This window comes from Grus americana, chromosome 4 (genome assembly GCF_028858705.1).
Source record: "Grus americana isolate bGruAme1 chromosome 4, bGruAme1.mat, whole genome shotgun sequence".
Classification (NCBI taxonomy): Eukaryota; Metazoa; Chordata; class Aves; order Gruiformes; family Gruidae; genus Grus; species Grus americana.
In genome coordinates this window covers 16,487,138-16,500,368 of record NC_072855.1, presented here as the reverse complement: position 1 = coordinate 16,500,368, position 13,231 = coordinate 16,487,138, and the positions used below count along the sequence as shown (strand labels likewise).

At 34.7% G+C, this 13,231-nt stretch overlaps 1 protein-coding gene across 3 annotated transcripts in view; it reads right to left on the bottom strand.

The window, feature by feature from the left end:
- The window catches only part of CPEB2 (cytoplasmic polyadenylation element binding protein 2), a 55,424-nt gene that overhangs the window by 36,209 nt on the left and 5,984 nt on the right, over positions 1 to 13,231 (bottom strand). For all 3 annotated transcript variants that reach the window (XR_008576840.1, XM_054823807.1, XM_054823808.1), the window contains exon 3: positions 3,771 to 3,861. Coding sequence is in view for 2 of the 3 variants with exons in the window: in XM_054823807.1 (XP_054679782.1) it covers positions 3,771 to 3,861 (91 nt within the window). In the remaining variant the exon portion in view is untranslated. The remainder of the gene's footprint in view (positions 1 to 3,770; positions 3,862 to 13,231) is intronic.

Genomic DNA, 13,231 nt, shown 5'->3' with positions numbered 1-13,231 from the left:
TATAAGAGAGTTGGTGAGGAAACAGAAACGAATTGTAAATTGAGTATCAAAACTCTTGCCTTACAAAAGACAAGCCCTTAAATTACATGGAAATTACCACAGTCTTTAATAGAAAGATGTTTAAACCAGTAGATAATAAATTCCCTTAAATCACCTGCTTCTCAATTCTAATACATATTCCATGCAAAATATAACCATTTCTTCTAAGTTTTTTCCATGAACTGTTTTAGCCCAAATGTATTTGCTTTCCTGTTTCTGAAATGTCTAGAATCCAAGTTTTCTACATCTTGACATCAAGAAACATGGCTATTTGGGGGAGGAGAAGGAGAAAAACGTTCAAGTACACAAGAGGTATGTCTGGAAAAGACTTATACTACCAATACTCATGTATTTCAGGCTACCAATATTGTAATTCTTCTCTCAAAATATTTTTAAGGGCTATTAGAAGAATAAATAGGATATTTAACAACAATGATGTAAAAATGAATTAATTTAACTCTTACTAATTTTAACTTCAGTCTATATTCTATTGATTGGATGGGGTAATCTTAAACATTACTTAATGTCTTATTATGAAATGCATTTTACGAAAGCTGCCTGGGAAAGATTAGTTTTAATATGATCAGTATTTCTGCTGCAATGACTAGTGAAGTCAAGCATCTACTCCCTATTACCCTACCTTGAAAAAATGTCTTACTGAAAGCTAAAAATTACTTCTTTATTTTGATTATGTCTCTAGTAATGACTAAACTTTGTCTAAGTGAAGATGAAACTATTCATCTATAAACAAAGTTTTGGCAGGCATAAACTTAGTTTTCAGTGAATCATATTTGAAATAAAGTTTTTTCAAGTTCATGAAAGCAAAAGGGGTGAAATTTAACTTCCTTCTAAAATGGATCTTGAAAGGCAAAACTTAAAGCTGTGAGCTAGTACACACAATGTCTGTTCTGCGTTGTGCAAAATCTGAGACAAGATGCTTAGTCATACTCCAGATAGTGTAAGCAGCTAAATCTGAAACACGTGCTTAAAATTCCAAGGACTTTCATTTTACTGCTGTGGTCAGATATAAAAGATGCATTGTTTTAGTGTGCCTAGAATTACTTAAAAACTTGTCATAAAAATATCCTCTAGTTACAGAATATTCTTTAGTTACAACAAAGTATGTTATAAATTACTAAGAACAACAAATAAATAACAATAACATTCTTAATCCTGTGCATTCTGCAAGCAAATATGATGGGTTCTTAAGTAAATGTCAGATTTTCTGTGGTGAAAAGAAAAGCCACAGAGACTGAAATAATAAAATCTGTGTTTCATGGTTTGGAGGAAAAAAAAAAGTTAAAAGTTGCTATGAAATTACAGAAATGCCAACTAATGGTGACTAAACAGAAGAGGGGTAGAGATGAACTATAAGGCTATATTCTAGGATGTGATCTCTTCTTCCCATTTTCAGTCAGTAAGGAACACTTGTGTTACTGTTAATATGTAGCTGTTTCAGCTGAAATAATAACTTTCAAAGAGAAAAAATCTTAACCAATTTCAATAACAGCACGCAATTCCTCTATTTAAATTCAGTTGGCATGTGCATTGTTCTCTGGCACTCGAACAAAAAAAATGGATTTCCTTTGAATTCATCACTATCTATGGCTTCCATCTGTTTTAGTTCAAACATAAAACTTTGCAAAATTTTCACTGCAAAAGTGTGATGGTGAAACTGTTAAAAAAAAAAATCTCTTAACTGTAGATTGAAACCATATACTCATGTCCCTGGAAAGCACAGAATAACTATGGAAACTTCACTGAGTTTTTCAAAAGGGTCTATATATGAACCCAATTCACTTTAAAATCTTAAGGCTTTGTCTTGGCTTATTCTTGCTGAAAAATTTTGACTGGAAATACATAGTTTTCATCTATTGTATCATAATGAAATATGAAGAGATGAATAAAAATAAAAATTGGGTCTTTCCTGTGCTTGCTGTGCCTCTGAAAAAGCTTCTGCATTACAAAGCCGAAATAAAAACAGTGAGATGGCAAGGGGAGCAGAGCAACCACTTCCAATTGTCATGTCAGCATGCATAGAAAAAAGTGAAGAAACCGACTGGTTTTCAGGAATGTAAGAAGTGCCAATGACAGTATATTGCGGTAGAAGATCTGCATTCTCTGATTTTATGCCTAATAGTAGCTTTACCTTTTAATATCCTTCCTGATGGTAGATTTGGGTTCAGATAACCAAAGAAATATTAGTCACCACATGAGTGTGGTAAATTGAAGCAACAATGCTTTGAAACAGGGATGATCTAACGAGTTATCTTGTCTTTGATGACATACACATGCTTTTAGTCCACAGCAGTTACCACTGGCCTAACTGTTCACAGGTTTCAACCCCTTTGTGTTACTTAGTAATGTTTTGTAAACATGCAGAGTAGACAGAAACTGAACTTAATAATGGACTTAAATGATGAAATTGTTAAAATTGTAATTAATTCTCTGTAGGCAGTAAGAAACAGGAGCTCAGATATAAGACCATCTAAGAAAATTTAATTTCAGCTTCCACTCTAAAGAGGAGGAAAATCAACTGGGTAACTAAATGCTACCTACTTACTGATGCTTTGTAGAGACTTTCAGCTTGAATAAACCCCCCAAAGTTTTGGCTTTACATTGTATATCTTACAATACTATTACAAGCTATCAGAATACTACAATCTCCAATTGATTATAGATCTTAAGAGAACCATGAGCAGACTCTAGCAAAGTGTCTTTCGAATTAGGAGAACACATGCCCTTATGTCCTAATGTAATATATATAGAAGTCTAGGAGCCTCTAGAAATGGAGAATGGATGGGAGTAAACAATGATATAAAAAGAAATATTTTTTTAAAATTTTAAATTTTTTCAATTGCTTCAATACTGAGATTTAATTTCTGCAAAGCAAGCTTGAAGTCTTGGGTAATTTTAAAGTTAGATTGTGTTAGTCTAATTATAACACCGCAAATGAAGTAACATTTGATCAGGCCAAATAAAATGGCTTGGGCTGCCTGCCCCAAGGTTCAACAGTAAACACCACCTGAGAATAAGTATGGAAAAACAGAATTTGAAAGAGTGAGTTAATGTACAGGGAACAGAGAAGTTAAAATTGAAGCCCACAAATATTAGCTATATGCTTACTGCTGTGGCCAAATGATTTGAACAGAGCCTGGAAGGTAAGAGGAACCAGCATTCTAAAGCCAAGTGTATTTCTGGATTTCGTCAGGCAAACAGAAACTGGACAATTAGATACATTATTATTCTCCAGGAGCTTTGAAAAAAATATTTGAAGGGACAAAACCTGAATTTATCAGTGGACTTAATTTTCTTTTCAGCTTCCACTGCAAAGAAAGGGAAAATTAACCAGCTAACACTGGTAGCAGTTTGATTTCCCTCCCACCCTCTTTTGGCTACCTCTAACAGAACAGTGTGTCTTCACAAACTGAGGTACAATTTCCTACAGCAGACAAGTATATTTCAAATTAACTATGAATTTCTTGGAGGAAAGGAGGGAAGGATGGAGAGAAGAGGGAGAAACACCTATGAAGACACTAAAGCTTAAGTTTTAAACAACTGTAAACCAATGTTTTCAATAAAATACAGCTTGAGATTGACCTTTCATGTGAGTTAAGAAAATAATTAATTTGCTATTTTAGTATGAAACTAGAATCTAAATTAGCAATCAGTAGTAATTCAAATATGCAGAATGGATGACCCTTTTTTCTTTATTTAGCATAACAACATACCTTTAAGTGGATCATGCTCTGCTCTCATAATGTCAATAAGGGAGTTTTCCAAAGAGTGCATATTCAGACTGTCATACATTCTATTTCGATCCTAAAAGAGAACAAAATCCTTAGTATCGGAATACAAATTCTGTACTTTTTAACAGGAAACTTGATAGGAAGACAAAGGTGCCTTCTAAAGGCTGTATGCTCAGACACTCTGGAGATGGACAATGATACAATAGCTTAAGATACCTGAATTTATTAACAGTAAGACCTGATTTTATTAACAGTAAGTTTAATAGCATCCAAATAAAAAACTAGAGATGGGCTGTGAAGAACTCTTTTGTGTATGCACTTTGATAACCTGTGATTGCCTGTCCCCTTCAGAAGAATTGTTTGAATCAGTTCTAGCGATCCACTGCAGAGTTAAGCATTAGGCTGTTTAATGAGGGAGACTAATGTCTGTAAGAGCTCAATTTCATTTCACGCAGAAGTTAAATAGTGAGTAAGGTGGGGAACTACAGGACAAGAAGGACAGTCACCTCCTATGAAAGAAAGCATTTTCTTGGTGCTTGGCTAAGTATCTTGTACGGGCCCTCAGCCCCCTGCCAAGACTGCGCTTCCTGGCTTCTGGCTAATTAATCCGAGACCCTCTGCATACAAAGACTTCAGTTACAAATGGTCAGAACTCAGTAGATAAAGGTTGGAAAATTAAAGCTAAACTATGAAAAGAAAATGTCACAAAGCTTACTAATAGATTATCAGCCTTACAGGGAACAATTTTTTGCACGTGAAGATTAAGAAGAATTACCATAATGTCTTACAAATATTTTCACTGAAGGTAATAAAACTTATTGTAATAAATCATAAATTTTTTCACTTATTTTATGCTCAACTAAGACATTTTCTCCCATGTTTTCTAATACCCCTATGTTACAGAAACAGAAAAAAGATGACTTATAATTTCTTCGGGCTTTCTGGGATACTCTCAGAGACTGAAAATAGTTTGTGTAAAACCTTAGTCTCTTCTACTTGCAAGGCTTCTGGCTGGACTGTACTGCACTTAAAGGAATCCTATAATCATGCCTATAATCATGCCTTAATTGTACTGTTGTTTTCTGTCTGGGTGCTCTGTAGTAATCCAACAGAGTAGGATGAAATATACCACACATCCCATGACCATTAAAATTCACTAAAGATGCAGCCATCCACTTAGTAGATATATATAACAGGGACAGAAGGTATCTAATCCACGCTCACTGTGACTTGCCGTCACAGTTCAGCAGAACATAGCTTAATTTCAAACTACATCCCTCAGCAAGCAGGTATTGTTCATGTTTGGGGAGTGAAAAAGCAAGCTTTGAAATAGAGATTTTCTATGAGTCAGAAACTGTGACTTATCAACAGCTTTGCAAAACAAGCCATGATGAAACTTAGATTTTGCTTTCATCTTTCTTAGAAAGTTTAGTCAACTTGATACAACATTGGGATGAAGAGAAAGAAGTCTTTTTATTCAGATCTACTCCCCCTCTAAACAACTATAAAGACTAACGGCTTCCTGTTGGCTAAGCAATCTGCCATGCTCATTTGATTGGATCCTTTATTCTCTTTTTGGAAGCCCTTAGATAATTTTAATGATAACTTTAAAAAGTAGGTTTCTCTTCTCTCCTGCCACGTCCCAGACCAAATGCTACTGATACTTTGCAAGGTGATCTTCAACCCAGTTTGACTGCCCACAAGTCGCCAGTACTATTTTAGTTCACAGCAGCCTTATTTTGGAACTGGTTGGCTTTCATTCAGTTCTCTAGCTGTCCTGAGAAGCAGCAGAATGAAACTGAAGTGACTAATCTGCTTCCATATCCCTGCGGGTTTGTTTCTCAATAGCACAATGAAAAGAACCTGCTTACCATAGCAAACTTGCTTTCTATAGAAGGTGTGAGCAGTGACAAAGCTGGATCTGTTCCCTACTGTCCCCTAGCAGTCAGAAGATATCTCATCAAAATTTTTAATGAAGTCTTAAATTCAGCTGATGTCAGTACTTGGTAGGTAGTTAAGTGCTCTTGCAAAAAACAATGCTGAGTAAACAGTAAACATGCTTTGCTACCTCTGTAGCTGCTAGAGGAAAAGAACTAGTATTGGTAAAAACTGGACTGTACATATAAGACTATCTTTGTTACAGGCTCACTAAAGATTTTCTTATTTATTTTTTGATCATTGCTATATATATATATGTATGTTGAGGTAACACATGACTACCTGGCAAATGGTCATTACTGTAGACTTAACTTCGCTCTGGAGAACAGAAGCCTGTAAGAAAGCCTGTAATCATGGTTAATTCTTAAAACAGGCCCACTTGGTCCTGGATCTCACAGAGAAAAGGAAAAGTAAAACATACAAACAAGCAGTTGTGATTCATTTGTAAACTGCTCCACTGGCTGACATGATGCAATGACTGTAACTTCACCCTTGCATCATTCTGTTTTGCAAGTTCTGTGTATCCAAAGTGAAAGGTCTTGCACTGCTGGAAGCACAAGAAATAAACTTTTCTCATCTTCTTTATGCCTTAGAAAGTTCAAGTCTATAAAGCTAAAAAAAGAGGTTTGTTTCTTTGAATTGTATTACTTCAGTTCTGGCAGTGGAAACATGCAATAAGCACACACCATACAATATAAAAATGTTGTGAATACAGTAAAGCAGGATTTAAATAAGTGAATTCCATTCTGCTATCTCACTACCCACTTGTGAGTTTGGGAATATCTAGGTAATCAGTGCTTCAGACTTTTAACATCTATTCCAATTCACACTGATGAACTACACACCATAAAGCAACATTATCTGAAATGTAACTATCTCAAAAGGAGTAAGTCGTTCTTTGGGTACAAGGTTAATTTTAAATCTTTGTGCAACTAGGCTTTATAATGCTAAAACACTGCTTTGTGCTCCCCAAATATGTATATCATATCTTTAAAGAGATCAGTTATCATCTACACAAATATGAAGCTTTCATTTCAAAGCAAAATTTAAATGTATTGTGATGTAGGTCACATCAGCAAAGATTTTCTAGAAAGTTCTGCTGTAGAAAAAACCTCCACAACAGTTTGAAAGGGGACAGTTCTACTACAGCATGCTCTACTCAATCAGAAAACTTCCACTGTTGATTTTCCTCAGTCTTTAGGACAAGCTGGAAAAGTACTACCTCTGAACATGATTTAGATAGTTTTCCATGTGCATGGAAATAGTCCTAATTCTTGGGACTACCTTCAGTTTCATTATTTCAACATGGTTGATAAGCAGTTATCTTCTAAAACAACCTGAAACTACTTTTAAAACAACATGGAAATAGTCCCAAGAATTAGAGCTATTTCCATGTTGGTTTAACGGTCGTTCCAGGTTGTTTTAGAAGATAACTGCTTATCAACCATGTTGAAATAATGAAACTGAAGATAATCAGTAGTACAAAGGCATTGATACATAAGCGTATGTGTTAATACAAATTTTGTATCATCCTGACTCCAGAAGTCCTTTTTGTCAAGGCTGAATTCCTGTAAAATATTTTACATTTCCCTCATCTCTGTGGCTCATCTGTGCTAAGCAGTAAGCGAACTCTTGCTGTGGCAGAAGGTCTGTATCTCAGTGGAATGTCACAATATAAAAGCTAGGGTTTTTTTTCCCCCAGAACCGATAAATAACTTCTCCCAAGCACTACAAATTCTCACAGTAGCTTTTTATTTCTTTTTAACTGTATAAACATTTGAATCCTGCTTGACCTTCCTTTCCAATACCAGAATCACAACTGCGTTCATACACAGCAGAATCGAAAATGTGGTTTTGGTATAACTGCCTACAGATTCAGAGGTGTGTAGTTAAGTGACAAATTGTCACACCAACTTAAAAGTTAGTACTATGTAAGGAAGTTTACAGAAAAGTGATAATTATGTCTGAATTTTTAAAAAATTACACAATAAAGAAAAATCATGAGGTATCCTACCCATAGAATACAGTTAGTGCTAGAAGGACTTTTTGATAATGTCACGCAAAATACTTCTACAGACTGCACATTTCAAAAGTCTTCCCCCATACGTCTAAAGGTGGAATGAATGGGAGGAGGGCAGCTTTCTCTGAAGAGCAAGTTTCAACACTAAATTGTTGGACAAGTCATTTTTCTTGGCACAATCTATTTAGGACTTCTAAATATATCCATGCAAAGATTATTCTGATTGAGCACTTGCAGAAATTCAGTGCAGTCACATCTCAAAGCTTATATATTGTCATTTATGCATAAAAGAAATATGAGGACAGAAAGTATTAAACAGTGAATACAACTTTGCTAATCTTTAACCACAAACACTAAAAATAGATGTTCATAGTTAAGAAGTTAAATAACTTTGAATTTTGGACACATGCTTTAAACTACTGACCTGTAGGACTACTTGAAGTAAAACATTAGACTTCTAACATAGGTGTTAAATTCAGTAAATGCAAGTATCTTTAAAATATGCTCCTTTACACGTCCTTTCATAGTCTGAAGAAGTGTAACACCATCCGATGGGGGTTGGAAACAACTTAAAAGTCATAAATCTTCCACTCAGTTTCAAGTATGGTCTTAGCTGGCTGCAAAAAAGACTGTAGCTTTGACCTTGCTGAATTAACTGAATTTTTTAAAAGCTCAATTAAAGAAACTTCTTTTAAATCGCTTCCCAAATGAAAATGTTAACAGTTCCATTTTTTCACCTTAAAACTGACCTAAATAAAAATGTGTTCTAAGACCAGAAAGTGACAGCTGATTTAATAATAAAGTATTCACAGACTTAAAAGTTCTTGAATATAGTATTCAGTGTAATGTTAGCAGTAATAACCTAACAATTAAGTACATTATATATTCTAAAATATCACCTTCGCTAACATCTAAACATCAAGTCATTCTCATTTTAGTGAAGACATACTATAATCATAAGCCTCTTGCTGAAACCATAACTAGTGTAAATGAGAAACGTAATATGAAAACCTATGACAACTGCAATTTTAGCTCCATAAAAAAGCAAGGAGGAAGGCTTAAAGTAGACACATGAAATTGCTTGGTTACTTTCCATGGTGTCATTAGTGGTAAAGATGAACTATAATATCTGGTAGACATTTATGAATGGTCAACCTGACAACAAAAGTGTTTTGAAGTTGAAATGACACCATCAGCTCTGTAAGCTAGCTAAACTGAGCCTAAAATGCACCAAGAACAGGCAGACACGCCTACTTCCCAACAACATAAGTACTTAAACAAACAAACAAAAAATCCCAAGAGCATGTACTGTATCCATACTGGAATACTTCAGCTCAAAAATATACATTTATAAACTGGAAACAAACCAGACACATTATGGAGATGATTAAAGGCTTGGCAAGATTGACTTATGAGGCAAATCTAGAACATTTGTTTATTAATAGCTTCGACAAAATAACTAAAGGAACAATTAAGACATTTGAAGGGGAAGTTGTTATTCAAGTTTTGGTTTCTTTTGGGGATTTTTTGTTGTTTTGGTTTTTTGTGATTTTTTTTATCCTCTGCATACACAGCCCTCCCACATCTAGAAATATCTATACAGTCTTAAGTACTTAAATGAAAATACATTAGACCATATGGTAAATGTACTTTTGGATAGATCTTAGGTGAGAATGTATTCATTTTAACTTCAAGAACAAATGTGGTTAGGCAGACAGAATGAGGTGAGATACGCCAAGTAGCGTATATGTCATTGCTATACTATCACGGCTGCTAAATATTTTGTTGAATTTTCCTAACTCTGACTTTGACTTGCATTAATAGAATGAACTGTATAACTGAAGCAAATTTTAACAGTAGGAGAGAATTCTTAGTTCATAAAAAGTAATGAAAATATTTGTATGGTAAGCCCCACAAACTTTACGCTAATTAATTCCTTTGAATTGTTCATCTGTGCAGCTCCCAATATTATTTACTCAGAGGTCTTGATCCTGAAGTTACAAGTATGGCAGCAGACAGTTTTCTCCAGTTAGACATAGTCCCAGTACAGTCCTCAGACACAAGTATCTGGTTTCATATGTTGTTTAATCAGCCACAGGTAATCAAACTACCGCATTAAAGATACTGAAGACACTGTTCTGTTGCAGGTAAAAATAAACTGGTAAAGCCTGGGTTATAAATCAGTGTTTGGACAATTGAACTAGTCTGAAGACTAAGAGAACTTAGCAGCTAGATACTCCCAAAGTCTTCAGTTTAACATGAGCTGCCAAACACTCAGCACTTCTGAAGAAACAGGCCACCTATTTAGGAGGCTAAATATGGCATTAAGAACCCAAATTCAGCAACTTGTTCTTCATCTCATACTGACTGGTATGTGTATCATCTAGATTAGCCATTTAAACTGTTAAGGTACATTTATTAAACTGTACTAAAACACTCATCCTGAGAATCTGAAATTGTCTGAATGGAAATGATTCTAAGACAGAAGCAACATGACAGCAGTTTAAATTAAATATCTAAAACTAACACCTGTTGTGACATATAATATTAAAACTCATTTTGCTTTGTGTGTTTTGTTTTCTTTGAAAGTTTTAGCACATTTCAAAAATAAATAGAAAAAGAAAAATCTACATTTGTGAGAGATAGTACCTTACCGTACAAATCTCCAACTGGACAGTTATATTCAAATGTAGAATAAACAAACCTCAGCTTTTAGGACCACAAGCATTGCACGTACTGTTTGTTTGAGCAAACAGGAAGGACAAATCAAGGTGACAAACACCCGGACATGCAATGTATTTCCTTAACTCAAGAGAGACACAGAAACTAAGCTCATATTAATATAATGCAGTGTTTTTATTAGAATGAAAATAGTTAAACATTGAAATGTATGACATTAAGTGTATTATTAAACTGTTGTAATAGGTTTTAGTAAGCTTATTTGCAAGATATTCAGAAACATTAAGCTTGCAATTGAAATAGGGTTAGACACTGCAATTTTTTTTTTAAAAAATGGTTAATTATTTTTCTCATGCAAGGAATGTAAATGAAAAAATGAATATACAAAACACTGATTTCTGTACTTGTGTTTTAGCCACAGAAATGCCTGAAGCATGTTTTTTGGGGGGGAAAACCCCAGTGTCTGAGGTTCGAAATGTATTTTTAGCTTTGCACCCTATAGTAATTTTTTTTTTGTTACTTGAGATCAGGGAATAAGAGAGAATATTCATATTGTCTAACTTTTTAACATGCAACCTAAGTGCCTAAACTGGTATCCCAGGGGCTGTACGCGGTTAGTGGTGCCAGGCATGTTCTTCCAGAGAATTAGATTATCTAAATAAGGAGCCTAGATTCTCTCTAAGGAGAGAGAAATAGGCTTCTCAATTAAATGCTTAAGTTAGATGATGTGAATACCTGACAAGATTTCTAATTGTTCCTTAATGATTCCAGTACAAGGCAACAATCCCTTCCTTATATGAAGTAACTATAATGGTGCAAGCAGTGTGGCAGAACTTAAACTTGCAGACAATTTTGTCTATGAAATAACTTTAACTGATGTAGTTTGTATTACTTTAAAAACCTGAGGGGGGGGGGGGGGAAGCAAGTCACGTAAGAAAAACTTGGCTATTGGCTTAATTTGCTCACATTGAAATCGATGTTGCCATGTTTAACTACTTTTATTTAAAACCAAAACCTCTTCAACTTTGGAAAATTCCCCTGAGAGATGTCCTTCATAACCGCTGTAAGCAAAAGCAGCTTTGCTGTAACTAATGCAGCCACCGTGAATTCAACTTTACGTGGGATATGTTTCAGTTTTAATGATGAAGTACAGAAAATCTGCTTTCATCCCTTTAAGTAACAGACATAATTACTTATTCAGTTATCAGTAATGACATTCATTGTCACTGGTATATTAGTTTAATGCCAAGAAACATTCTTTTCATCAGAACTGATGTCAGTTCTATACTGGGGACCATCCATCAATGCAAATGTAAAAAAATAAAGAAGTTTCATAGAAGGGAAAAGCTTTGAAATTGTATGTGATTCCTCTGTGGCTTATCTTGTTTGTATCAGGTACATGTTTTACAGAAACTGGATGAGCAGCTGACACTGCTGAATGCCATTTGGACTTAGCAAAAAAATATACAGCATTTTAAAAAGTGCTAGCAGAACATTAATGATCTACAGAACGTTAGTCAGTTAGTACACTGGCTTTTCTAAGCTGTTTTCATTTGCTAAGCTTGAGCTAGCTAAAGTTCAGAGGAGAGATGCCTTGTCCCCTGTCATACAAAATGATTATGACAGTTAAAACAAAGACGCGTGATCATGCAGAAAAGTATTCTTCAAAACTGAATGATGCAGTATTTATTCAACATGCATGCTAAGATGTGTTTGTTCTGTGGGAGCTTGCAAGAAATAGGTAACTTCTATGTACACATAAATGCTTTTGTGCAAGACTTTCCAAATGGCACAAAATTTAATTACTGCTTTTTTGGCATATCTTCTGAAATTGCTACTGTATCTTTAAGAATCCTCAATCTAAATACCTCAACCTTTTATGGAAGGAGACAAGCATAGTACAAATTAGCAAGATGGGTGTTTGACAGCATTGCAATTGCCAACACAAGCCCTGATGAAAAGAAGCACAAGCTGCAAGGCTCTGTATAACTCTTTCAATATGACTTGCAAAATGTAACAGTCATCACAAGGAATTAACCATATAACAATAGTATAATAACTGAAAAATAAGAACACAATTTCAGTAATTTATGGAAACATCTAGTGTTTCCACAATAGCAGTAGTTAACAGTGCAACTGTTCAAAGAGGATTATTTTTATTGTGTTCTGCAACTATAACTTTATACACGTCAGGGAGATTTAAGCACAGGTAGATCTACAGCATAAATATAGCCAAACAGGTCTGTCTAATTTGTGGCTCTGGTGCTTACAGGTAAGAACAACAATTAAGCATACCTTTTCACTTTGACACTCTCCAAAAAAACCCCCTCCCAAATGAAAACATTAATGTAATTTATTATAAAATTTAATTGGAAGGATTTTTTTTTCCTACTCTACTAGATAGAAATTATTTATAGTTTGAATGCACTAAACTTTTGTTTAGACATAAAATGAGTTCATTTGTATTAGGTGACCGCTGTAGAAGCTTCTGAAAGTTCAAAGTAATAGTCATATTGACTTGTAAGGCATATTGAATGAGTAAATACATTCAGAACTTGTGCTTAGCTGCCTATGAATTCCAATGTATACGTCACTGCAGTTTCAACATATGACGGCATTAATATTTTTAAGCCTGTTCCTTAGGCTAACATCTTCAAGGAGACATGTCAGTATTTACTTTCAACTATTCTTGGAGTCCTCCACCACAAAGTGTTACCTATCTAATCTGTTTTCCTTAACAGATCAGGTTGAATACATAAAGAATGGCACCTTTTTTCCGCCCCATCTTCCCACCCCCACAAAAATT